This window comes from Schistocerca cancellata, chromosome 3 (genome assembly GCF_023864275.1).
Source record: "Schistocerca cancellata isolate TAMUIC-IGC-003103 chromosome 3, iqSchCanc2.1, whole genome shotgun sequence".
Lineage (NCBI taxonomy): Eukaryota > Metazoa > Arthropoda > Insecta > Orthoptera > Acrididae > Schistocerca > Schistocerca cancellata.
The window spans coordinates 543480540-543505993 of NC_064628.1; the positions used below are offsets into that span (position 1 = coordinate 543480540).

The following is a 25454-nucleotide window of genomic DNA, read 5'->3' on the forward strand; positions in this document are numbered from 1 at the left end:
TGTAATCCAAAAAACCGCCTGCGGCTTAGAATCGAGTGCAAAGTAAGCGGAAGTTCTGAAAAATGTTGGTAGGTGCCGCCACAACTAACTTCTGCCGTCGAATATATGTAGCGATTCACATGCATGCTTTTCAGGCACAAAGATAAATACTGGTGCCAAAACCTCTGCGTCAGTAAATAAATAAAAAAAAAAAGAAAACGGTGGAAGACGAAATTTTTTCTCCGCCACGAGTTTCGACCACTGCATTTTCATACATTATCCAACGAAGTAAATACAAATTCCGTATTGTTTGTCTTCGAATGTAGCAACATTTCAATGTACTGTACCACGAAAATCCGACTGGCAAGACTGTTTGTGATGTTTGTCAATATAGCCAACTCTACGTTCTGAATTTTTTCTACCTATGAGAAGAGATGGTTGCTAATAGGAACTTTTATGAATTGTGAATCACATGCAGTATTCTCTTCACCATAAGAATAATACGTATATAAACATTTTGCCACGTATTCTTTCGTGTTTCCTGCTATCTCATTTAAATCCTGTCTGCTTAATAAACTACGAAACTAGAGTGAGACAACAGCAAACGCCGAAGAATATACATATCATTTCATGTTTATATTCGTATTATTCTTATGACTAATAGTGATAGTCAGAAATGAAGCACGTCAATTGACTAGATTTTTAAATCTAAGATGACTAATTTCTGTGCAGAATGTTATGTACTAAAGAGATGTCTGCAAAGATTTTCAAACAGAGAAAAATTTTCGCTAAACTCTCGTTCAGAACATCTTCTATCATACGCAGTCTATTATTTGGTTCTTGTTGATCGTCAAAGAAAGCAGCAGTGTTAGTAACAACAAATAGCAGTCTCTTGCTATTGTTTCGCTAATGAGACGATTCCTCTCTTTTTCTTTTTTTAATTGTAAGCGGCGGTAGTGCGTACAAAAGCAAGCCGAGCCGCGAGCGGCGACAGGCCATAAGCACTGATTATCAGAATGCGACAAACAGTGCATGACACAGTACAGTAATGCATTTTCAGCTTAGAGTGACGTAAACACCTATAACAAAGAGAACGGCACTTATCAGATCAAAGAAAAATAAGCAATCGATCCAAACCAGACGAAGCACGTGAAAAAGGACGGGTACCCGTATAAATATGGACGGAGCGCCTGACGGATAGCAATGACTACCTGGTAAAGCCTAACTGCTAAGCTTACTACGTGAACCAAACTACTGTAGCTGTATCGTCATTCATTCAACCTAAATTGTCTCATATTACAATGGACCAACTTTGTTTCGATTTGGAGGTGCGGCCTAAAACTTTACTCTCCCCTTGAATTTCGAGTCTCATATTTCAGGTGCGGCTTAGATTCGGGAAAATTTTTTTTCTTTGATTTTGAGTCTCATTTTTCAGGTGCGGCTTAGATTCGAGTGCGGCTTAGATTCGAGTAAATACGGTAAAGGAGACCACTTACTGAATAAGCAGAAGTGCTGAATCACTGACAGGTACGCGCGTGTGCTTGCGTACACACACACACACACACACACACACACACACACACACACAAAAGAGAAAGAAGGAAAACTTACTAACTCTCTGAGTAATCGTTTTTCAAGCTACAGTACAAATACATTCACGTGCATGTTCATCTTCAGCACCATATCAAAGTTTAGCCATACTGGACTTGGCAAAGACATGCTCTCCTTCTCCCGATCCCTACAGTCAAAACATTTCTTTGCCACTGATCTCTCCAGTCAAAATCAACCTAATCCCAATACTGAATGTTTCCTGCCCCAGTTCATACCATCATCTAACCATTATTCTCCCCACTTCCAACTAACCATCCCCTGGTCACCTTCCAGGAACTCCTTATCTCCAACTTGGCCTCTTGATCCTTCCTTAGCTCCCTTCCTAAGAACACTAACCTTTCAGCCGAAGAAAGGACAGCCATACAAAACCTTTAAACAAATCCTGGCCTAATCATCCTCCCTGCAGACAAAGGCTTCACAACTTTATGATGTCATAGTGACTACCTGGCAGAAGGCCTCCACCACCTCTCTGACTTCTCCACCTATAAGCTATGCCACAGTAATCCCATCCAAGAAGTCCAACCAACATAACCTCCATTCCCTACTGAAATCCTTAGGCACCTCTGATAATCTCTCTCCCAAATCAATTTACTGACGACACCCTGCACACCCATCTTCTACGTGCTCCCCAAAATACACAAACCCAACAATCATGGATACCCCATCATAGCTGGCTATTGTGCTCCCATTGAAAGAATTTCTGTTCTTGTTGACCAACAATAATTTTAGCCCTCACTGGCCAACACCTCCAAACAAATGTATGATACCTAGCCTCCCTCAACAAAGATACCACTGCCTTCCTTTGCTGACTCTCCACCATCCTCACCCCTTTACCTCCTGGATCCCTAAGTATCACTATTGATGCCAACTATATACACATAAACATCCCTCAAGCCCAAGGCCTTGCTGCTATCGAACACTGTCTCTCTTATGACCTTCAGGCTCCTAACCCACTACACCATTCCTTATACACCTTACCAACAATATATTGACATACAACTACTTTTCCTTTGGAGGGAAGAAATGCAAATAAAGCCATGGAACATTCATGGGCACCCACTTGGCACCCTCCAGTCCCAAACTGTTTATAGGCCATCTAGGACTCAGGGACAAGACACTGTACCCTTATTCCTTCACAACCTCAACACTTTGACTCCCATCTGCTTCACCTGGTCTTCCTCAACCCAATGTGCTACCTTCTTGGATGTTGACTTCCTCTCTGATGGCTAGATCCTTCCTGATGGCTTTATCCACACCTCTATCCACATTAAACCCACTAACTACCAACAGTACCTGCATTTCAACAACTGCCATCCCTTCCACACCAAAAAATCCCTCCCATACAGCCTGACCATCTGTGGTTATTGTATCTGCAGTGACAAGAACTCCTTTGCCCAGTATGCTGCAGGTCTCAGGAGGGCCTTCACAGACAGGCTCTATACCACAAACCTAGTCCACAAACAGATTACCAGTGCCATATCCTCACACCCCCCCAATCCTTCTACCACTCCCAAGAATCAAGAATCCGCTACAAGAGTGTGATGCCTCCTGCCCCCCCCCCCTCCCCTCCCACACACACCTCACCACCCAATATCACCCTGGAGTTGAACAACTGAACCATGTCCTCTGTCAGGGCTTTGAGTATCTATCATCATGTCCTAAAATGAGAGAAATCCTACTCAATATCCATCCCACCCCTCCTAAAGTGGTTTTCTGTCACCCATCCAACCTACAGAACATCCTAGTTCATCCCTATGTCACTCCCACATCTACTGCCTTGCCACAAGGATTATATCCCTGTGGAAGACCAAGGTACAAGCAAGACCTGACCAATCCACCCATCCACCCAGCATTTCCTACTCCAGTGTCCTCGCATGCTTACCCTACCTTATCAGAGGCCAAGACACATGTGAAAGTGACCATGTCATACGCCGATTATGCTGCAAACACTGCACTACTTTTTATGTAGGTGTGAGTGCAAACCTGCTGTCTACCAGGATGAATGGTCGTACCAAAGTGTTTCCAAGATCAAAATTGACCACCGAGTGGCACAACATACAGCTAAGCATTAAATATTCAATCTCAAGGACTGCTTCGCAACCCAGGCCAACTGGATTCTTCCTCCCCACCACCAGCTTCCCTCAACTACTCAGATGTGTGTTATCCTTGCAACACATACTTCATTCCTGTAACTGTCCTGGCTTCAATCTCCAGTAACACAGAGGCCCCACACCTTCTACCCAACAGTTTCTCCTCCCACTGCCCTGTCACCCCCTCTCAATTCATGCCACCACGTCAGCTTCAACATGTGCCGCTCCTTACCAACTCCCACAACTATGCATACTTGGCCTAGGCACCTGCCACCTCTTCCTTCCACATTCCTAGCTGGCTGCCTCCTCCAGAGCTGCAAGCTACCCACCCCAATCCCTCTCCATGCCCCCGACCCCTCTCTCCCTCTACCCACTCACCCAACATAATCCCCACCCTACCTGCTGAAATGTAGCAGTGGCACTGTGTGTACCGCTGGCACCTTGCAGGGCATAGATGTGTGTGTGTGTGTGTGTGTGTGTGTGTGTGTGTGTGTGTACTCTAGCTTGGAAAAGAATCACTCCCAAAGTTAGAAAGTTTTCCTTGTCATTTCTCTCTCTCTCTCTCTCTCTCTCTCTCTCTCTCTCTCTCTCTTTTTTGCCTGTCAATGACTCAGTACTTATGCTTTTCGGTGAGTTGTCTCCTTTACTCCAAAAGTATTTACACACATTCTACCAGCACCTTCCTACAACAGAATCTTATTTCATATGGAATGTAGCCATTCTTCTAGGCAATTAACAGAGTTTATTACTTTCCTAAATCTGCTTGAGATAATTGTAACTGGACCAATCTGTGTATCATTACAGTTATAGTCCACATATTTAGAAAAAGAGCTCCATATACACGTTCTGACATGTAGAAACAGCAATTAGACTGAATCAACTCACTTATTACTCTCACACAACATTCATTCGTATGTTTTGGAAGAAATGCATGTTGATGTGGAAAGTCAGTCAGCATGGAGTAAAGAGTTGAATTCCTAGAGTTCTGCAACGTGCCTGATTGTCAAAGAAACTGTAACTGTGTACCAGCAGCTACAGGTGGCCCACTAATGACAGCATTAAATTTACAAGATAAAAAAAAGTTGTATTACTGAAAATGAAGATTAATTTTTGTAAATGTATGTATTAAATGTTGATCAGAGTAAAGTTGTATTACAGCCGACCACATGCTACTGCTGTATACTTTCTACATGCTCTGATAAGCTTTGACAAGCTCTGATAAGCTAATAAACAGATGAATATCTATACAAGAGGATAATTCCTATTTTATGTAAAAGAATTAACAAGACAGAAACTCATACCACTTATTATTGAATTAGAAGAAGATAGTAGCTGATTAAGAATGGTAGAATATCTTATTAATGTACAGATTTATTTAACTTAACCAATGGGAAATACAGTACAGACAAGAAAAACCTGATTTATGCATTGTTGTTGTTGTTGTTGTTGTTGTGGTCTTCAGTCCTGAGACTGGTTTGATGCAGCTCTCCATGCTACCCTATCCTGTGCAAGCTTCTTCATCTCCCAGTACTTACTGCAACCTACATCCTTCTGAATCTGCTTAGTGTATTCATCTCTTGGTCTCCCTCTATGATTTTTACCCTCCACGCTGCTCTCCAATGCTAAATTTGTGATCCCTTGATGCCTCAGAACATGTCCTACTAACTGGTCCCTTCTTTTTGTCAAGTTGTGCCACAAACTCCTCTTCTCCCCAATTCTATTCAATATTTCATCATTAGTTATGTGATTTACCCATCTAATCTTCAGCATTCTTCTGTAGCACCACATTTCGAAAGCTTCTATTCTCTTCTTGTCCAAACTATTTATCGTCCATGTTTCACTTCCATACATGGCTACACTCCATACAAATAATTTCAGAAACGACTTCCTGACACTTAAATCTATACTCGATGTTAACAAATTTCTCTTCTTCAGAAACGCTTTCCTTGCCATTGCCAGTCTACATTTTATATGCTCTCTACTTCGACCATCATCAGTTATCTTGCTCCCCAAATAGCAAAACTCCTTTACTACTTTAAGTGTCTCATCTCCTAATCTAATTCCTTCAGCATCACCCAACTTAATTCGACTACATTCCATTAGCCTCGTTTTGCTTTTGTTGATGTTCATCTTATATCCTCCTTTCAATACAGTGTCCATTCCGTTCAACTGCTCTTCCAAGTCCTTCGCTGTCTCTGACAGAATTACAATGTCATCGGCGAACCTCAAAGTTTTTATTTCTTCTCCATGGACTTTAATACCTACTCCGAATTTTTCTTTTGTTTCCTTTACTGCTTGCTCAATATACAAATTGAATAACATTGGGGAGAGGCTACAACCCTGTCTCACTCCCTTCCCAACCACTGCTTCCCTTTCATGCCCGTTGACTCTTATAACTGCCATCTGGTTTCTGTACAAATTGTAAATAGCCTTTCGCTCCCTGTATTTTACTCCTGCCACCTTTATATTTTGAAAGAGAGTATTCCAGTCAACATTGTCAAAAGCTTTCTCTAAGTCTACAAATGCTAGAAACATAGGTTTGCCTTTCCTTAATCTTTCTTCTAAGATAAGTCGTAAGGTCAGTATTGCCTCACATGTTCCAATATTTCTACGGAATCCAAACTGATTTTCCCGGAGGTCGGCTTCTACCAGTTTTTCCATTCGTCTGTAAAGAATTCGTGTTAGTATTTTGCAGCTGTGATTTATTAAACTGATAGGTCGGTAATTTTCACATCTGTCAACACCTGCTTTCTTTGGGATTGGAATTATTACATTCTTCTTGAAGTCTGAGGGTATTTCGCCTGTCTCATACATCTTGCTCACCAGATGGTAGAGCTTTCTCAGGACTGGCTCCCCCAAGGCTGTCAGTAGTTCTAATGGAATGTAGTCTACCCCAGGGGCCTTGTTTCGACTAAGGTCTTTCAGTGCTCTGTCAAACTCTTCATGCAGTATCGTATCTCCCATTTCATCTTCATCTACATCCTCTTCCATTTCCATAATATTGTCCTCAAATACATCACCCTTGTATAGACCCTCTATATACTCCTTCCATCTTTCTGCTTTCCCTTCTTTGCTTAGAACTGGGTTTCCATCTGAGCTCTTGTTATTCATACAAGTGGCTCCCTTTTCTCCAACAGTCTCTTTAATTTTCCTGTAGGCAGTGTCTATCTTACTCCTAGTGAGATATGCCTCTACATCCTTACATTTGTCCTCTAGCCATCCCTGCTTAGCCATTTTGCACTTCCTGTCCAGGTCCCATCTCCTTAAATTCCCACCTTTTTGCAGTTTCTTCAGTTTTAATCTACAGTTCATAACCAGTAGATTGTGGTCAGAGTGCACATCTGCCCCTGGAAATGTCTTACAATTTAAAACCTGGTTCCTAAATCTCTGTCTTACCGTTATATAATCTATCTGATACCTTCTAGTATCTCCAAGATTCTTCCATGTATACAACCTTCTTTCATGATTCTTGAACCAAGTGTTAGCTATGATTAAGTTATGCTCTGTGCAAAACTCTACCAGGCGGCTTCCTCTTTCATTTTTTAGCCCCAATCCATATTCACCTACTATATTTCCTTCTCTCCCTTTTCCTACTCTCGACTTCCAGTCACCCATGACGATTTAATTTTCATCTCCCTTCACTACCAGAATAATTTCTTTTTTCTCATCATACATTTCATCAATTTCTCCATCATCTGCAGAGCTAGTTGGCATATAAACTTGTAGTACTGTAGTAGGTGTGGGCTTCGTGACTATCTTGGCCACAATAACGCGTTCACTATGCTGTTTGTAGTAGCTTATCCGCACTCCTATTTTTGTATTCATTATTAAACCTACTCCTGCATTACCCCTATTTGATTTTGTATTTATAACCCTGTATTCACCTGACCAAAAGTCTTGTTCCTCCTGCCACCAAACTTCACTAATTCCCACTACATCTAACTTTAACCTATCCATTTCCCTTTTTAAAGGGATCTGACATTCCACGCTCCAATCCGTAGAACGCCAGTTTTCTTTTTCTTGATAATGACATCCTCTTGAGTAGTCCCCGCCTGGAGATCCGAATGGGGGACTATTTTACCTCCAGAATATTTTACCCAAGACGACGCCATCATCATTTAACCATACAGTAAAGCTGCATGCCCTCGGGAAAAATTACGGCCGTAGTTTCCCATTGCTTTCAGCCGTTCGCAGTACCAGCACAGTAAGGCCGTTTTGGTTAGAGTTACAAGGCCAAATCAGTCAATCATCCAGACCGTTGCCCCTGCAAATACTGAAAAGGCTGCTGCCCCTCTTCAGGAACCACACGTTTGTCTGGCATCTCAACAGATACCCCTCCGTTGTGGTTGCACCTACGGTACGGCCATCTGTATCGCTGAGGCACGCAAGCCTCCCCACCAACGGCAAGGTCCATGGTTCATGGGAGGGATTTATGCATAGTCAATATAAATTAAACAAAAGTGATCATTTCCTAAGATCCGTTTTATGTATTGGCGTAATAATGACTGTATAATGAAACCAACCGAACAAAACACTAGAAATAATCTTCTTATGAAACAGTTAATCTTGAATATGCATTTTTATAACTACACAAACTGTCTTTAAGGAGGAGGGTAGTTTAGAGCAAAACCAGATGACAAGTTTAATCAGGGCAGCACAAAATACCTAAGTTATTATGTTTTCATGCAAAAATTTGTAGCCAAAGGTAGAAATTAATTAAATCTCATGTGACTGAATAGTAATTATGTTTAATTAAACATCTTGATAGCTGATATGGAGTACACTCTCAAACATTTTTATAGTTGACAAAATAGTAGAACTGAAATCTATCATTAAGATCTGAGCCTGTACATACCACCATCTGCTTCATTAACAGAAGACTGGCTTGATGTGTAATAACCACTCACACGGTGTGTAAGCAGATCCCCATGGACTATACCATTCATCACAAATATCTGGAAAATAAGAGACAATACAAGGTTTCAGGTACATGCATGCACAACAAATGAAATCAAGTTTACAATAAGTTGTTATCAATGACAGAACATCCAAATTACATTAACAGAAATTAACAAAGATGCTGAGTCGCAGAAAGGCACAGTAAAAAGATCCTCACAATTAAAGGTATTGGCCATTAAGGCCTTTATCTACAATAGACAACAGACCCACTCTGAGTGTAGTAGTTTCAGTTGCCCGAGGCTGCAGTTGTGTGTGTGAGTTGCATTTGTGTGTGTGTATGTGTGTGTGTGTGTGTGTGTGTGTGTGTGTGTGTGTGATCTACTGTTGACGAAGGCCTTAATGGCCGAAAGCTTTCATTGTGAGAGTCTTTTTGTTGTGCCTATTTGCAACTCAGCATCTTTGCTATATGGTGAGTAGCAACTTTACTTTACATAATATTGTTACATTTCATCCTGGATTTTCCATTGTTGGAAAATAACAAACTTATTCACCAACAGCAGTAACAGAGTTACGAAAATAAATGGAAGAACTTGAGAAAATGATGATTGACTTATCGGAAGCCAGTGAAGAAAACCTCAATAGCAGACAAAGACAATATGTATAGAAGGGAGAGTTATCAAGAATGATTGATCAAGAGAAACACAATTATCACAGAGAAGGGTCATTGTAACAATGAAATGAAGCACCTGCGATTCAGATGCTGAGCATATTAATAGTTACAGGTAGCCTACGCACAATGGAAACTGGATGAAGCCAAAAAGGCATGACAGAATCATTTGCAGATGAGTGCATCTTGATAATTTGACCTTCTGTAACTATATTCAATCCAGCCTGGAGAAGAAATCTAAGAGAACATGGTGCTCTCACTGTACTCCATATGGGGCACATTTTCAGATATTTACACCGATGCTCTACACGCTTTTTTTTTTTTTTTCTTTTTTTAAATTATGAATTTGGCCAGCTATGGACCGCATACAACTTAAGACTTCTGGTGTTTCTTTTTCTTCCGTTCTTCCCAGTACTTCTTCATTTTCTCGCCAACTGCTCGTCTCTGCTCATCTGTCCACACTCTCTTGGGTCGAGGTTTTGGCGCATCTTCTTCATAGTTTGCGTTTTCTATAAGTAGCCTAAAGTTATTCCTGTCACGTATTATTTCTTCTGTAACACCTATTTTGTTGGCGTCTTTCTTTACTGCTTCTATCCATCCTACGGTGTTTTTCAGCTTACTAACGTAATTAAAAATTTTCTTTGTAATTCGTGTTTCTTCCATTCTTTTTAAATGTCCATAAAATTTTAGACGTCTCTTCCTCATTGTATCTATGATCTTTTCTGTATTTTTGTATAGGTCTTCATTTCTCCTTTTAATCCACCTGTTTTCCTTGTTTTTCTCAGGACCTAGAATTTTTCTTAATATTTTTCTCTCTCTTTTTTCTAGTTCTCTTAATTCGCCTTTCTTATTCAATGTTAGGCACTCTGATCCATATGTTGCTTGTGTCCTAATAACTGAATTATAATGTTTAATCTTTGCTTGTATGGATATTGATTTCTTATTGTAGTAGTTTTGTGTTAATTTATATGCAAATTCCAACTTTTTTATTCTTTCTTTATTTGTTGTGTTATCCAGTCCATTGGCTTGGATCCACTCCCCCAGGTATTTGAATCTATCAACTCTCTTAATTTTTCCATACTTTGTTTTCATAAACTTTTCTGTATTATGTTTGTGTTCTATATACTCGGTTTTTTCGGAGGATATTTTTAGCCCAGTCTTTTCAGCAATCTCGTGTAACATATCAAGCATAACTGTTGCGTCTGTTCGGTTTTCAGTTATCAATGCCATATCATCCGCAAAGGCTAAACATTTTACTTCAATTATATTGCTATATGAGTAGTGCTTTCTTATTGTCAGTAAAATTTGTGGAAGTTTTAGTGAGTTCTGCTGCCATGGCTTTGAGCAGTTTTGGACATTTCATTAAGTGCTAACAACACATGATTTGTGCCTATCATCTACAATGGTAGGAATGTCACACGGAAGTTATGGGGCCCTCACAAGTTCTATATTACTGTTAATTGTCGATATAACATTCATCTGAGGACGAGTATTGTCGCATTGCCAACAGTAGAATTACTGACAAACAGTACTGATGATGACCAAAATATTCTCGGTATTACAAACACGCACTGAGTGATTGAGAGCATGGCTATTATCTGCCTGACAATTTGCCATTCTGTTGTTCACATTTTTCCGGTTTGTTTAATACAGCCGATACATGCTAAGTTCATGTGTAGACTTTCAAACTTTTTAAAGTGAATGAAAAATTGATGGCTTAATTTATTTAGTGTTACAGAAACAATCCTTGCCTATGTGATCAGTCAGCGAAAGTATTTCTGCACAAATATTTAAAAAATGCTTGCTAACTGTGTGGATGTTAACAGACTACAATTTAAACACTTGAATAACTACCCTGTGCCCAAAAAATGCAAATTTACTTATATTTGCTTATTGACTGGGACTGCCTATCTCAATGCCATATTTTGTTTACTATTCTTTCTCGTATTAATATTAGTGAATAATTCTTGTTCATTGTGGACATTAGAAAATCACAACTCTTGAAATTGATGGTAATTTATAATAAATTAGCTGCAAGCAATTGCCTTTATAGCCATTTATTTTGGCATGGTGACATTTCCAGATGCCTGGCATCCCATTTCAGACATTTACATCTATTAGTGTCTCATTAACATTATTTCTTTTGCTAATGATGCTGCAGAATTTTGGGTCTAGAGTTTTTAAGACAGCTACTGTAAAATGTCGTAAGTAAACAAACAATGCTCATGATTAATGTACTCTGGACAATGCTTGTTTTGAGGCTTAATTTGTTGGTATGGCATGTCAGGAAAGAGGTGCCATTCATATTGGTTTGTTACCTTATAAACATTTAACATAACAGGTGCTTTAGTTCTGATTATATGCACTAGCAGCCCTGCATTCACGTCATGTGATGTGACTAGGTTGCTCGCCAGTGTAAATATGAGAGTCAATTCAACGGGTTACCAAAGGTTGCCCATGCCTGCTCTAAATTGAAATTCACTTGATTTATTCAAATGTTTCTTATTACATCCAAACAAATCACATACATTTCTTAGCCTCAGTGTTTTCATTTGCTTTAATTGTGCATATTTTTCTGCATCTCATTCCACATCCCCTTTGATCTATTCTTATTTTAATTTTAATAATACTAGGAAAAGGAAAGATTGCTGCTCACCATAAAGATGACATGCAGAGTTACAGATAGGCACAGCAAAAAGATTTTGGCCAAACCCTTATTTGGATAAGAAGACACATTCACATAAGCAAGGGCACCTCACACACATGACTGCCATCTCCAGCAGCTCGGACCAGAATGATTCTACCAGAGATGACTGTCATGCGTGTGTGAGGTGTGCTTGTTTATGGAAATGTATTTTCTTTTCTGAAAAAGGCTTTGGCCAAAAGCTAAATGTGTAGTACTCTTTTTGTTATGCCTGTCTGCAACTCAACCTGTCATCTTCATGTTGAGTAGAAAATTTCGTTTGTATTATTTTATTTTTTAGTTCAACTTTGTTTTTGTATGTTCTCTATCTCTGCACACACCCCCCCCCCCTCCCCCCAAAAAAAGAAGACCTGTGTTTGATTCCCTTAGCCCTAATTTCTTTGCAGTTTTACTCCTTCTATTTGATCTACCCTCACTATTAGCACCCTGGAAATGTTGTTGTTTAAGCTTACAGTTAAGACTGCATTCCTGGATTTTGTGTATTTGTAATTAGACGGGATACTAACTAACTATGATTCACTTGCTCACCTGTACTGCTTTTCATATAAATACAAATTGCAGGGGGTTAGAGCCCATAGATATTCCAGATGAAGTTGGAAGATGAGTTAAATAACATTAAATGGGATATTGTAGGGTTACATGAAGTAAGGGAAAAAATAAACAATGGTAATTTGTTTTATTACAGAAGAACATAGCAGGAAGGAAATATGGGCAAAGGCTTTGTTGTAAACAAGAAATTGAAAACATTATTACAGATATTGAGGGAATTTCAAACAGAACAGCAAGTGTTGTTTTGAAATCAATCAAATCTATTCACCAATGTGCTCATACTCTGATGAAAGGCTGAAGACTTCTACAAAATGTTACAGAAACTGATACTACCATAAGTACTACTACAAGATAATAATTTTAATGCAAAAGTAGACGAAAACTAAAGAAAAACTCTTCATTGAGAAATTTAAGATATTATAACAGAAATACTAATAATGGAAATACCTTGGTAGAAAAATAAGTAAAAAAATGGAAACGCATCCGCTGACCTATGGAGTATTGGTGTGTGATGCAGAGAAACACATATCAGATAACAGTTAACAATAGCTTTTGCGCTCTTGCTCTTTTTCGAGCAGAAGTACACACATTTGATGTACACAATCACACATACATGCTCATGTACATGCGATACTCACTGCTACTGAAAGTGCGCGCGTGTGTGTGTGTGTGTGTGTGTGTGTGTGTGTGTGTGTGTGTGTGTGTGTGTGTGAAGTTTTAAATGTTTTACTAATATGTGTTTTTGTATGCCACAAACTGATCCTCAGTAGGTAAGTGGTTGCCTTTCCCTTATTCTACATGACAGACATATTCATATTTTTATCAGCAGATGGTACAAGTGTCACTATGGAAGTCAGGTACTGTAATGTAAATGAGTTAACACACACGATACGGGGAGGTGAATAATGATTAAAAAAATTAATTATAAATATACATTTTGACATTTGTTTTATGGTATGTGTGAAAATAACATCCACTACTAAGAAGAATTTGTACTGGAAAATGGTCTGACCCAAACAAGTTAAGTAACTAAAAATAAATTATACAGCAGCTCTATGTATTTCCATAAGTCATTTCTACAAATCACCATGGTCTGCACTAAAATGTGAAGAGATGTTTACTTTGTATACTTTCACTCTATTACATCTGATGGTTTCATGTTTTGAGGTTACTTTGCGCATTCACAAATACTTTTCTTAGCTTAAAAAAGGACAGTCAGAATAATCTGAAGCCTCAGTTCATGAACTTCAACCACACAGTTATTCAACAGACTTGGAATTCTAATTCTGCCATTCCTGTAGATGTACTTCACCTCCCACTCTCACCTTTTTAAGAGATTTGTGGGTAATAACACAGTGAAAAACATCGCAAGGCAAAAAATTTGGTAGCATGAAATAATACTACAATCCTCTGAAAATAAAGCATACTTAATTTTTTTCTTTTACAATGAAGCAACAATTATTTACCACTAAATGGTTTCAGTTCTCAGTTGAACAAATGTACCAGGCTTTCTGTAGGTTTATTGGTTTATTTTCTTTCTTATCTCCCTCTTCTCCCCACCAATTAAGCTGAACAAAATAAACAATGGTCACTACTGTTGCTATGTTATCACTTGTCCTTGGATGGTGCTGCTGCTGTTAGAACACCAAAGTGAGTTTTCAGATTTGGTGAGGAGTATGTTGAAGTCGGCAGTTTAGTCAAAATTGTTTAATTTTTTCTTTTAAAATACAGGCACTACAATATTATTTCTTTAGACACAACACCAGAGAAACTAGAACAAAAATAACCCTGCTATCTTGCTTAAAATGGAGATGGAGACACTTACGCCAGATGATGAAAGGTGGGTGTCAAAAATGGGAAATCTGTACAGTTTGCCATTGCTAACTCTAAAATTGCCACCAGTAATTAAAAAACAGAGCTCAAATAGCAGCTATGTTTGAGTGTAATATGTTGAAGCTAGAGAGAAAATGTATAACAATGACCTAACACAACTATGTAGGAGCTGTATTTCTTGTTTTGTTCCAAAAAGCTAGGTCCCAGAACGCTTCTATATCAGAATCTTTATCGCTGAAAAGAGCTGATGAACTATCAAAACAAACTGATATTAAATTTTCCACAAGTACAGGCACATTTCACTGAAAAACAATAGGAAAAAAATATTTTCGGAAAAGCAGATCAAGTTTTACTGATTACTAGCATACATTGGATGCAGTCAGCTTTTGGTCAATATGACATGCGAGATAACTTCAACATTGATATACAAGAAATTGTTTTACCATTGCTTACCCAGTCAATCATATTCTGGGGAGAAATTCTACTGATAAAGAATTACGGTGGTATGATGCACTTTAGGTGTATCTGTAAAACTATCCTTACTGGAATTGGGAAAAGTTAAAACCACTGTGTTTAAAAATTGTAATAATGTTAACAATTAGACGTATGCTGAACAAAAAAGTGTTGATTCTGAATACTACAATCCCCAACTGGAGCCTCAATTAGGATAAGTGGCATTTATGAGAGAAGCATAAATTCACAATTATTGTAGATCATCGTCAGGCACACCTCAAAATTAAATTAATAGCTATATAGCTTATATTTTTACCTCCAAACACACTAACAAGGAAACATAACCTACCTGACCTCACATTTTAAGGTGAAAAAAGCATGCTAGCAAGATATCAACCTCATCAATTGATCCCACACGAAAATTTGGGGCACAATTCTGATAATACATAGTCATGACCTCCTGAATCTACAGCTTCTAAACTTCACATGTACCAGTTGTTTCTCACTCACTCCACCCTAATGCAGCTGCCTAATGCCTGAATACGATGTCCTGTACACCTGAGTGACAACCAGAGCCCTCCTATTTGTTAGGAAGTGAAGTTAATAACTAAGTAGTGCTACACTAGTTCTTTATTGACACACTCACGCATTTCATTAATTTGCACTGTATTTTGTATAGCTACATAAAAATGTTTAAAGTAAAGTTATCTCTGGCATCAGCTACAGATCAGAAACCTTGCACTTTGACACAATGAGCAAATCATGTTAACAATATCAAAACAGTATGTCACTGGATGTTGAAAGTGTTCTGACCAGTCACTGGTGTAACCTCTTTGATACCAAGTGTACTGGAAGACTGTCTGAAATACTAGTGCATATAAATGCCCATACAGAAGAGATTGCACATTGTTAAGCTTGCCAAAGTTCACATTGATTTGCAGGAGTCATGCCGAATTGTTAAACCTGTTGACAAAAAGCCCTTGAATACTTGGAAGCCAAATACATACAGAGGTTGACAGTATTTGTTCCACTTGGTGGTATTGGCTACACTTCACCTCCCACTCTCACCTTTTTAAGAGATTTGTGGGTAATAACACAGTGAAAAACATCGCAAGGCAAAAAATTTGGTAGCATGAAATAATACTACAATCCTCTCAAAATAAAGCATACTTAATTTTTTTCTTTTACAATGAAGCAACAATTATTTACCATGAAATGGTTTCAGTTCTCAGTTGAACAAATGTACCTAATAAATGTTCAGCAAGTAGCCATATTTACAAATTAATTTGCAATGTGAATTTACAATGACTCGTTCCACATCATAATGATTTATCATGCAAAATGAACCAAGGATTATGAAACTAACTAACTACTTTCATTTTACATTTATGAAGCTATTCCAAGAATGTGACTGTGGAGAAAGCAGTCTCATTGCAGTCATCATCAGTATCCTCAGGTACAAAATTATCGAACATTAGTCCACTATTTTGCTCCATGAATAGTATGTCTTCATTTGTGAAACTGTCTACAATTGTGACAACAAAACAAATAGGTATAAATAATAGCACAAAACAAGCCCCAAATGCTTTCATTTGCCTTGTATAAAAGTTCGTCGAATAACCACATGTAATGATGCTGACAAGTAATGGCTTTCAGCTCTCATTCTTTGACATTTAAACATTGCAATTCGACTGCCATTCGGTACTGCTCTTGCAGGTATTGTACTATTGCTTATTGGTTCACTGACATTATGAACATGAATGTCTTATTCAAGCCACAGTACAGTAGTTTTTTCTCAGGCATTAAGCAACTTCATTCAGGTGGAGCGAGTGACAAACATCCAGTGCAGGCGAACTTTAGAAGCTGTACATTCAGATCATAACTATATACTATCACAATTACAGCCCACATTTGTACATGAGATCGATTGCTGTGGCTGATATCTTGCAAGTGTGCTTTTTTCTCCTTAAAATATGAGGTCAAGTTGGTGACATTTCCTTGTAATGTGTTTTAGAATCACCTAATCAGGCACTATATATTAATTTTACTATTAAAAGCAATTGATCCAGAAAATATTTAATTGCAGTCAAAGCAAAAATAGGTTTCTCTGCCAGTTTATTAGAACTGTTACATTGTAGCAGTCTCCATGGAATCTGGTAGTGCAAAGATGGTTGAGAAATGTCTGGGGAATATTCTACCTTACTATCCTGCAGTATTATGGGTCAGTTTGTTCCAAATGGTGATGGTGGTGGTGGTGGTGGTGGTGATGGCGGCGATGGTGATGGCGGTGGTGGTGGTGGTGGTGGTAGTGGTGGGAGGCAGTGGTGCATTGCATTTTTTTGTGACAGAAAGACATTTTGGAGAGCTTTCACAGTTCAAAACATTGCATCAATGTAGATCATGATATATCCACTGAATCAGAATACGGAGTTTAAAACATAAACATCACTCTCGCACATTAGGCCTTTTTTGTGGTTCTTACTGAGGCGATACAGCATGTAGCAGTAACGGTTATTTGTTCGACACTTAAGTTCCCCACAGGAGTGATACGACAAACAATAAGACACATCAGGTGGCAATAACCTCACGTGTGATGCATCACTGTCACCTTGTCATGGACACCTTTTAAATATATCACATACTAGCTGTACCTGGCCACACTTTTCTGTGCCTTGGTCTGCTTAAATGGAAAAGAAAGAAAGGAGGAAGCACTGTTTTTAATATGTATGGGAATTGGATATACATCATAATATCCTTCTCCCCACTGCCTCTGTTCACCCCCCCCTCCCCCTTTTCTTTGTCCATCTCCTCCTCCTGCCCCCTCTGTCTGTCCATATTTTTCCCCCCCCCCCTCTCCTCTCCTCCTGCCCCTCTGTCTGTCCATCATCACCTTTCCCTTTCTCTGTCCATCTTCTCCTCCCACCCCTCTCTCCATCTCATCCTGCCCCCTGCCTATCTCCTGCTTACCATTTTCTCCCACCTCTCTATTCATCTCCTCTCCCCCCCCCCCCCTCCTCCCCTGAATTTGAGCCTTGTTTGATTCAGAATCGGAAACAGGAGTGGTTCTCCTTCCAGCATTAAAAACAATTTCAATATGTTTAAAAAAAAGTTTAAATAAATAAAATTATTGTACAGTTTCCTCAAAATCAAATAAGAAAGACTGCTAGTGGAGAACAAGTACAAATCCCAAAATAATGGGTTTCAATTTTTTATGCAAAAAGTAAAAATTTTACTGAGAAACTAACTATAGAGATGAAAGTAGCATTGGTTCATCTACAAAAACAATTTTCTTGAGACACTTCAAATCATTTGAAATTTATCTCCCTGTGTAACAAATGGTACAGTTGCAAGGTGCAACAAGCACTTAACGTTGCCCTGGGCAATATATCAGAGAATCATATAGGTGGTGTATTACTATTGTCCCAGTGTGAACCAGTTAAGTTGCTTTACCTATGTTTCTCCACATTCCACCAATGCGGGTTGCCCCTGACTGTACTGCGAGATGCATTGTGTGTCATACTGCATCAGTGGGAACTGCGCCTTAGGTCCATTCTGTCTGCTTAAAAAGCAATACGAGGAGTGGTCTGTAATCATGGGACACGTGATCAGTGTGTTGCCACGCCCTCCAGCCATCACTGCCCATAGATGAATCCTGATGCTGTCGCAGCTTCTCCTACTTCTTCTTTATTCAAACACCTGCTCATTAGTCTCCTGAGGCTGTGGGGGGCCCTGTTCCAGAATTCCCCACCTCAAAAAACTAAAATATACTGTATGTAGACCATCAATGTAAAGTATTGACCTACGAGAGTAAATTTTAGGAGGAAATCAAGTTACTGTTCTGTAATAAAATTGACCTGGTTGCAAATACAGTAAAGCAACTGAAGACGATGACTTCATAGGCAGAAAAATAATGAAAATAAAGAGTAGAAATAGTCTAGAGAACTTTTCAAACTAAATATGGTTTTCGAAAACAAAGATTCCAATACATCTGGCTGTGTGTTTCATGTAGACACGTGTAACAGAATACAGTATAACTAGCTTTCAAGACATGGCTTTTCTTTTGGCAGCTTGCAACCTGTGTGTGTTGCCATTTTTTACTTATTGCAGTGAGATGTACTTTTAATGCAAAGACCATTCACGAGGGCAGCTTATCGAATAGAAAAATCGATGCAGGGATTTATTAGGAGTGAAAAAAAGTCAGACAACAGACTGATAGGAAAGATGACGGGTTTGCTGTCCCAATCGACAACGAGGTCATTATAGATGAAGAACAAGGTCAGATTTGTGAAGGAAATCAGCTGTGCTTTATCATAGGCATTCAGGCATTCACCTCAGACTGTTTAGTGAAAACATGAACAGACTGGAGTGGAATAAGTGATTATGACTGTAAACAAAACAAACTGAAGGGCTTGGGTCATGTAAACAGACAAATGGATGAAAACTGGCACAAGGAAGTTCTTTGCTGGGTTTCATGAGATACATAAAGATCAAGGCTATGCCCTAACAAAAAGTGGATAGGTGAAATCAGAAAAAAAGGAGGAACTGCATGGACATTTCTTATTTAAGACCATAATAAGTGTGAAACTTTAGAGGGGCCTTTATCCAGCATCGGATGTTAAATGGCTGAAGGCAGCGATAATATGATCAGTGGCGGTGGCAACTGTGGTGATGAAGTGGTGCTAATGCCACAGTTGCAAGATCTAGAAGCCTGAGAACTTGGGGATAATTCAAAATGATTTTCTATGAGCCTTGTTTAAAAGCTTCTATTTGGATTCAGCAGAATATTACTTTGTTCCACATGCTAGTATATTTTAATGTAGTATACTTTAATTTTGACTACATAATATAAAGGAAAGGCAACCACTCACCTTTAGCAGACTTGAGTGTGGCACATAGACACATGTACTAAAACACAATATGAACTAGCTTTTGTGCACTGACTCTTCTTCTGCTAGGAAGTACATACATTCACACACATGAAGATAAAAAGACACCCAAACACAATAGTGTGTGTGGGTATCTTTTTGGTTGTGTGTATGAATGTATCTACTATCTGAAGGAAGAAGGGCCAGACTTCAAAAGCTAGTTAATACTATCTTCTGTTTTGTGTGTCTGCCCCAGATGAGTTTTTTTTTTATTTTACATATTGTTCCATCCAGGAATTTCCATAATTGTTATTAATTTCGGCTTTCAAACTTTAAGTATAGAAAGTGGGGAATGATAAGTTTTTCCACAAATAAATTACCCTTGCAAGATAATTATACTCAAATAATGAGAGGAAAAACACTGTCTTATCTATCTAATTCTTATTGTTCCACTCCACATTTATTTACTTTCATTTCCATATCTCACATATTTTGCCACTTCTTTTTTTTTCTTTTACACAATTCTTATTGTCCTCTTTGAAATCGCATTAACATTTTGTTACCTAGTAATAATCAATCACGCTGTAATAAAAGTAACTATTTCTCATTTGTACTTTCCTTCCTGCCAATTTAGCATGCAAAGTGTTTAGAATACTGACTTCTTATTTTTGTTTTCTCAATATCCAGTCCAAGCTGCAGTCCATATTACCAATCTGGCCAAAGATATTGGGTATACCTCTATACTGGCTTTCTTCACTTCATCAGAGATCTCATGACTAATCTTCTTTACTGTTTCCACTAATGGTTTTGTTTACTCTTGTAGATTCTTAAATGTATGATGAATTTAAAGCAATTGTTTCCTGTTACCTTTCTTTCTTTCTTTGTTTAAAATTGGTCCATAAAGGCACAGAACATTATCCTCTTACCGGCTAACTTTATGGACGTGCTTTCTTACCAGTTAATGAAAAATGTTTTACATGTACTTTGTCTCTACCTCTACTGTTATTCAGAAAGTGAGGCTATATTTATGAAGTGCTGGGCACACATGACTTCATCCATGAGGTTTTGGCTTGCTCCAGATGACATTGGCACAATATTTTGGCTGATAGGTTATCAGTGGAATATCATGGCAAAATGTTACTTTCACCTGGCTGGAAGCCAGACATCTCTTGGAATATTCATTACGTTGGGGTAACTTCAAGAGTCACATGATTTCATCATCACAAAGATTACGCTGGCAGTACACATTTTAAAGTGTCTTTTTTATTTATTTTTGTTTTTAATTTTTTTATTTTTAATAAAGAAAATAATAGGAGCATTGGTGTGTGAAGTGAAATCTCAACATCTCAGGTAGAAATACTGAATGTTTTCTAGCTCTCCATGGTATCTAACCATTGATACTTTGCTGTCCTGAAGTTACCAACCCACTGTTCGGATCCTTACTAAAAACAGTATTCAATTCTTGTGAGGGGCCGAAGTGGAGTGGTCATGTTGCTTGGGATGATAAGTCACAAAACGAATTTTATCGCATGATCTCCAATAGCAATCAACAATAAATAATTACTTTTTTTAGTGATTGTTTTTTGTATGTTTGTGTTTAATGTTACAGATAAGTAAGAGAAAAAGGAACTGGAACCAATGTAGATGCAAAGTGGAAAATATTTGGTCACTTGTTATCACCAGACGCTGAGAAGCTGGTCACAAGGAGCAGCTACAACAGCCGTCTCCAAAAGCCAAAGAGGGTAAAAAGATTCACTTCTTTGGCTGTTTATGAATAGTTTCATTTTTCCTTTTGGACTGACAGAGTTGGCATAGATTTGAAGAACAGGAACATGTTTGTATTTTTGATAGTGAGTCTGATCTGAAAGAGGATTCTGATAACTGAGGTGTGAGTCACTATTATGAGATTCTTTTAGTCAGACAAGACCAGTGGTAAAAATTCTGGTCTGTGGGAGACTAAGTTTTCTGGTAACGTAGTCCCAACCTGATAAAATAAGAAGTGTAATTCTGGAAGAGTAAAGTAAGCACTCATATTAAATAGTTGACTAGATGGCAGAAATTCTTTCCATAGACATTAGTGACTTACGAAGATACAGAATCACTGTACAGCCGAGAGACACAATTTAGTCCTTTTGGTATCCAACTGAAATCGCGTTTTCCAGAATATTCATATCCGAAAGTTAGTGGGAGAAATTGTATTAGTAGAAGCCAATGCCTGAAGAGGGATAGTTTGGATAAAAATATTTAACAGACAGGGGCAGAGTGGCAGTGGTGAGTAGGGGTATATTTTTTTATTTCCTTAGTAACATAGGTCTAGTGATAGAATCAAAGGAGACACCATGGAAGCCGATTTTAGTAGTTTAGAATGTACATCTTGATGGGAGAAAAGAAGGAAAAGAAATTAAAATCACCAAAATCTGTATCTACCAGGAAAAATTTGGCATTATGGTAAAGAATGGCCATACAATGTCTCACATGTGACTACTGAGCTGTGTGCATCTAACAAGTGAATGAATAATATTAAAACTGGTAAAGGTTTCTATGTAAATAAACTGATAAATATCAAGTACATCTCTTGACATATGATGGTGAGAGGTAAAGGCATAAGAATTGCACCCCAAAAGAAAATGCAGGAACAATTCATGTAATCACAGACATAACTGTTCTTAAATAAGAAACATCACAGAACCTTTCTGCAGTGAAACGTTACATTGAAATTTAATCAAGTCTAAAGCTCACAGCCAAACTGTCAAAGACACAGAACACTCTTAAAAATTAAAATTTGTCATTGAAGTAAAGTAACTGTAGACCAGCAAGTCAGTAACTCTAGGTGAGTGTATGACATGGCAAAATTTGCAACTGACCTTTCTAATACTTAATATTAAGTCCACAGGATTTAAAGAGGGTGTTAAACACTGTAACTTTAAGAGCAGAAATAAAGGAAGAGTCAAACTGACCCATTCCACTATTCTATGAAACACCAAATTTTGTAAACTATTAATATTGCAAAATATCATTGTAACGAGAAAAAAACTGGGTAAAGAAACAGAACATGATTTAAATATTTAACAATTAGAACAGATTATAACAAAAATATGATGCATAATGGTGGTTTCGAGCATTTACACTGCGGAAACTTGAAATAATCTGCAGATTTTCATTGACTGATGCCCCTATAGTAAAATATTTTACAATATCTTATCACTTACATAAAAATATTAATTGTATGAAAGAAAATAATATTACTTATGGTTAGACAAAATCGAACAATGCATACTACTGGATCGAATAACGACAATATTATGAAAAGGACAGATTGGTACTCACCGTATTGTGGAGATGTTAAGTTGTAGATAGGCACAGCAAAAAGACTGCTAAAGGTTGGGTTGTTTTGGGTAAGGAGACCAGACAGCGAGGTCATCGGTCTCATTGGATTTGGGAAGGACGGGGAAGGAAGTTGGCCGTGCCCTTTCGAAGGAACCATCCCAGCATTTGCCTGGAGCGATTTAGGGAAATCACGGAAAACCTAAATCAGGATGGCCGGATGTGGGATTGAACCGTCATCCTCCCGAATGCGAGTCCAGTATCTAGCCACTGCGCCACCTTGCTCGGTGAGTCTGCTAAGCAAGTAAGCTTTTGGCTAAAACACCTTCCTCTGACCTCTGAACTAGACAACACCCAACCCACCCGTGTGCACATACGCAGCACACAGGCACGCACGTGTGCGCCCCCCCCCCCCCCCCCCCCCCCGCCACCCCACACGCGCAAACAAAGGCCAAGCCTCAGGAAGCAACAGTACATGATGGAAGAAGCAGTCTGCTGGGTGGTCGGGCAAGGAGGAGGCTGAGGCAAGGAGGGAGGGAGGGGGATAGCAGGATTGGACAGAGAGGGAGTAAAGTGCTGCTTGTGGGACCATACAGGGACATAGTAGGGAGATGGTAAAGCAGCTGGGTGCAGTCAGGAGGCTGGACGGAGGGCGGGGGCAGAAAAGGAGAGAAGTAAAAAGACTGTGGGTGCACTGTTGGAATAGGCTGTGTCGTGCTGGAGTCGGAACAACAAAGGGGACAGGTAGCTGAAGAACAGTGACTAATGAAGGTTGCGGCCAGGCCAGCCCTGAGACAGTGGTCATGTTTGTGCGAGTTATGTTTGCGTGAATGTGTGTGTGTTTTCTATGTTAGAAGAAAGTCTTTTGGGCCGAAAGCATTCTTGTTTAGTAGTCTTTTTGTTGTGCCTGTCTGTGACTCGACATCTCCCCTATTTGGTGAGCAACAACCTGTACTTTTCATAATACTGACACTAAATTATGGTTAGGCTACAGATATGCACTGTGTCGGCTAAGTATGTGTTTACACAATTGGGAATCTACACTTTCAAAGCAAATTAACTGCCCAATAAAAGTTATTTTCAATATTCCATATCAATTTGAGAGATAAGTAATATTCATAACCAGCAGAAAAAAAGAAAAAAATATTAGCACTGACCTCTAACAAAAGAAGTGAAATACACAGCAAAGTATTTAGTACATGTTCCATGAACATTTATAATTTTTTTTTAAAGTATACAAATGTTAGTAATTCCTACCCACCACCTTTTACACATTACAACAGAAATTCTTATACAGAATACAAAGACTTGTCAATGAGAAACTTCTTCATTTTGTTTACAAATTTTACTAAAATGTCTGATTAATATGAATAAGAAAATAGGAATAGGTGTGAATATGATGAACATTATAATTAATGCATTTTCATAGCCAAGACAGACACAAAGTCAAGACCCACTACATTAGTACATGTGCCTACTAATTGAGCACCTGATGAAGAAACTGGAAAAAAAAGGATGAGATAAAAGAAATTATCAAGTTTGGTAAGGGAGACAAAAATTTAATTGTGATGGCAGACTGGAATTCAATAACAGGAAAAGGAAGATGTAAAGCTCTGGTTATGTCTTTTCAGTTTATTTTTGAACTATTGGATTATCTGACTCAAGTATGGAGAAAATGTCAGTTTGAAATAATAAAAGTACATGTCAGGTTACTTTGTCTTATTGTCCCTCTAGCATGTAAAACACTACTTCCAAAATGTCTAAGCTCGTCCAGTCTCATGTTAACAGTTCTGCTTGTTTCACATTTACATTGAAGTAACCACTGCTGTGTTGTGTTTCCATACTAACGAAACAGGTAACCACTGATCACAGAAAGCCTTTCATTTAAATTCAACTATCAATATGTTTCTCCTAGAAAATTACTCATTGACAAACATGATAATGTTTCAATCCTAAATTTCATAAAATTCCATGAGTCATTCTGTGAAATAAATTAATTATTCAAACACTTTTCTCCTATGAACTGGTGTAATACTTCCAACTATTAATTATACTTTCTAGCAAATTCTTCATACTGATTTATCTGCTATGTGGCTCCACGCAACCATGTGTTCTGAAACATAATGACTCCTCTTGCACACAGCAAGACAGAACAGCAAGAAACTTGCTCAGAAAAAAGGCATGCGCAGCTTTGAAAGTTCCAGAAATCAGTGATAAGTAAGGAGTGCATTACTGGTATTTCACAACGCAAAATATAGCAGTGCTCCTTACAAAGAGAAGCAAAAGTTGGTGAGGAACATGGAATGGGGGAAAGAAATAAGAGGGGAAAAGCATAATTTAATTGCAGTAAACACTTGGTTCAACGATCATGAAAATGACTGTATACACAGAACAGATCTGTAAACACCAGAAGGTTACAGACAGGTTATGTGATGGTAAGATAGGTATTTAGAATTCAGATTTCAAACTGCAAAAGATTT

At 38.4% G+C, this 25454-nt stretch overlaps 1 protein-coding gene across 1 annotated transcript in view; it reads right to left on the reverse strand.

Annotated features, from left to right (window-relative positions):
* LOC126175376 (adenylate cyclase type 9) overlaps positions 1-25454 on the reverse strand; it is a 169942-nt gene that overhangs the window by 30938 nt on the left and 113550 nt on the right. The window contains exon 8 of the mRNA XM_049922148.1: positions 8536-8635. Within this exon, the coding sequence (XP_049778105.1) occupies positions 8536-8635 (100 nt within the window). The remainder of the gene's footprint in view (positions 1-8535; positions 8636-25454) is intronic.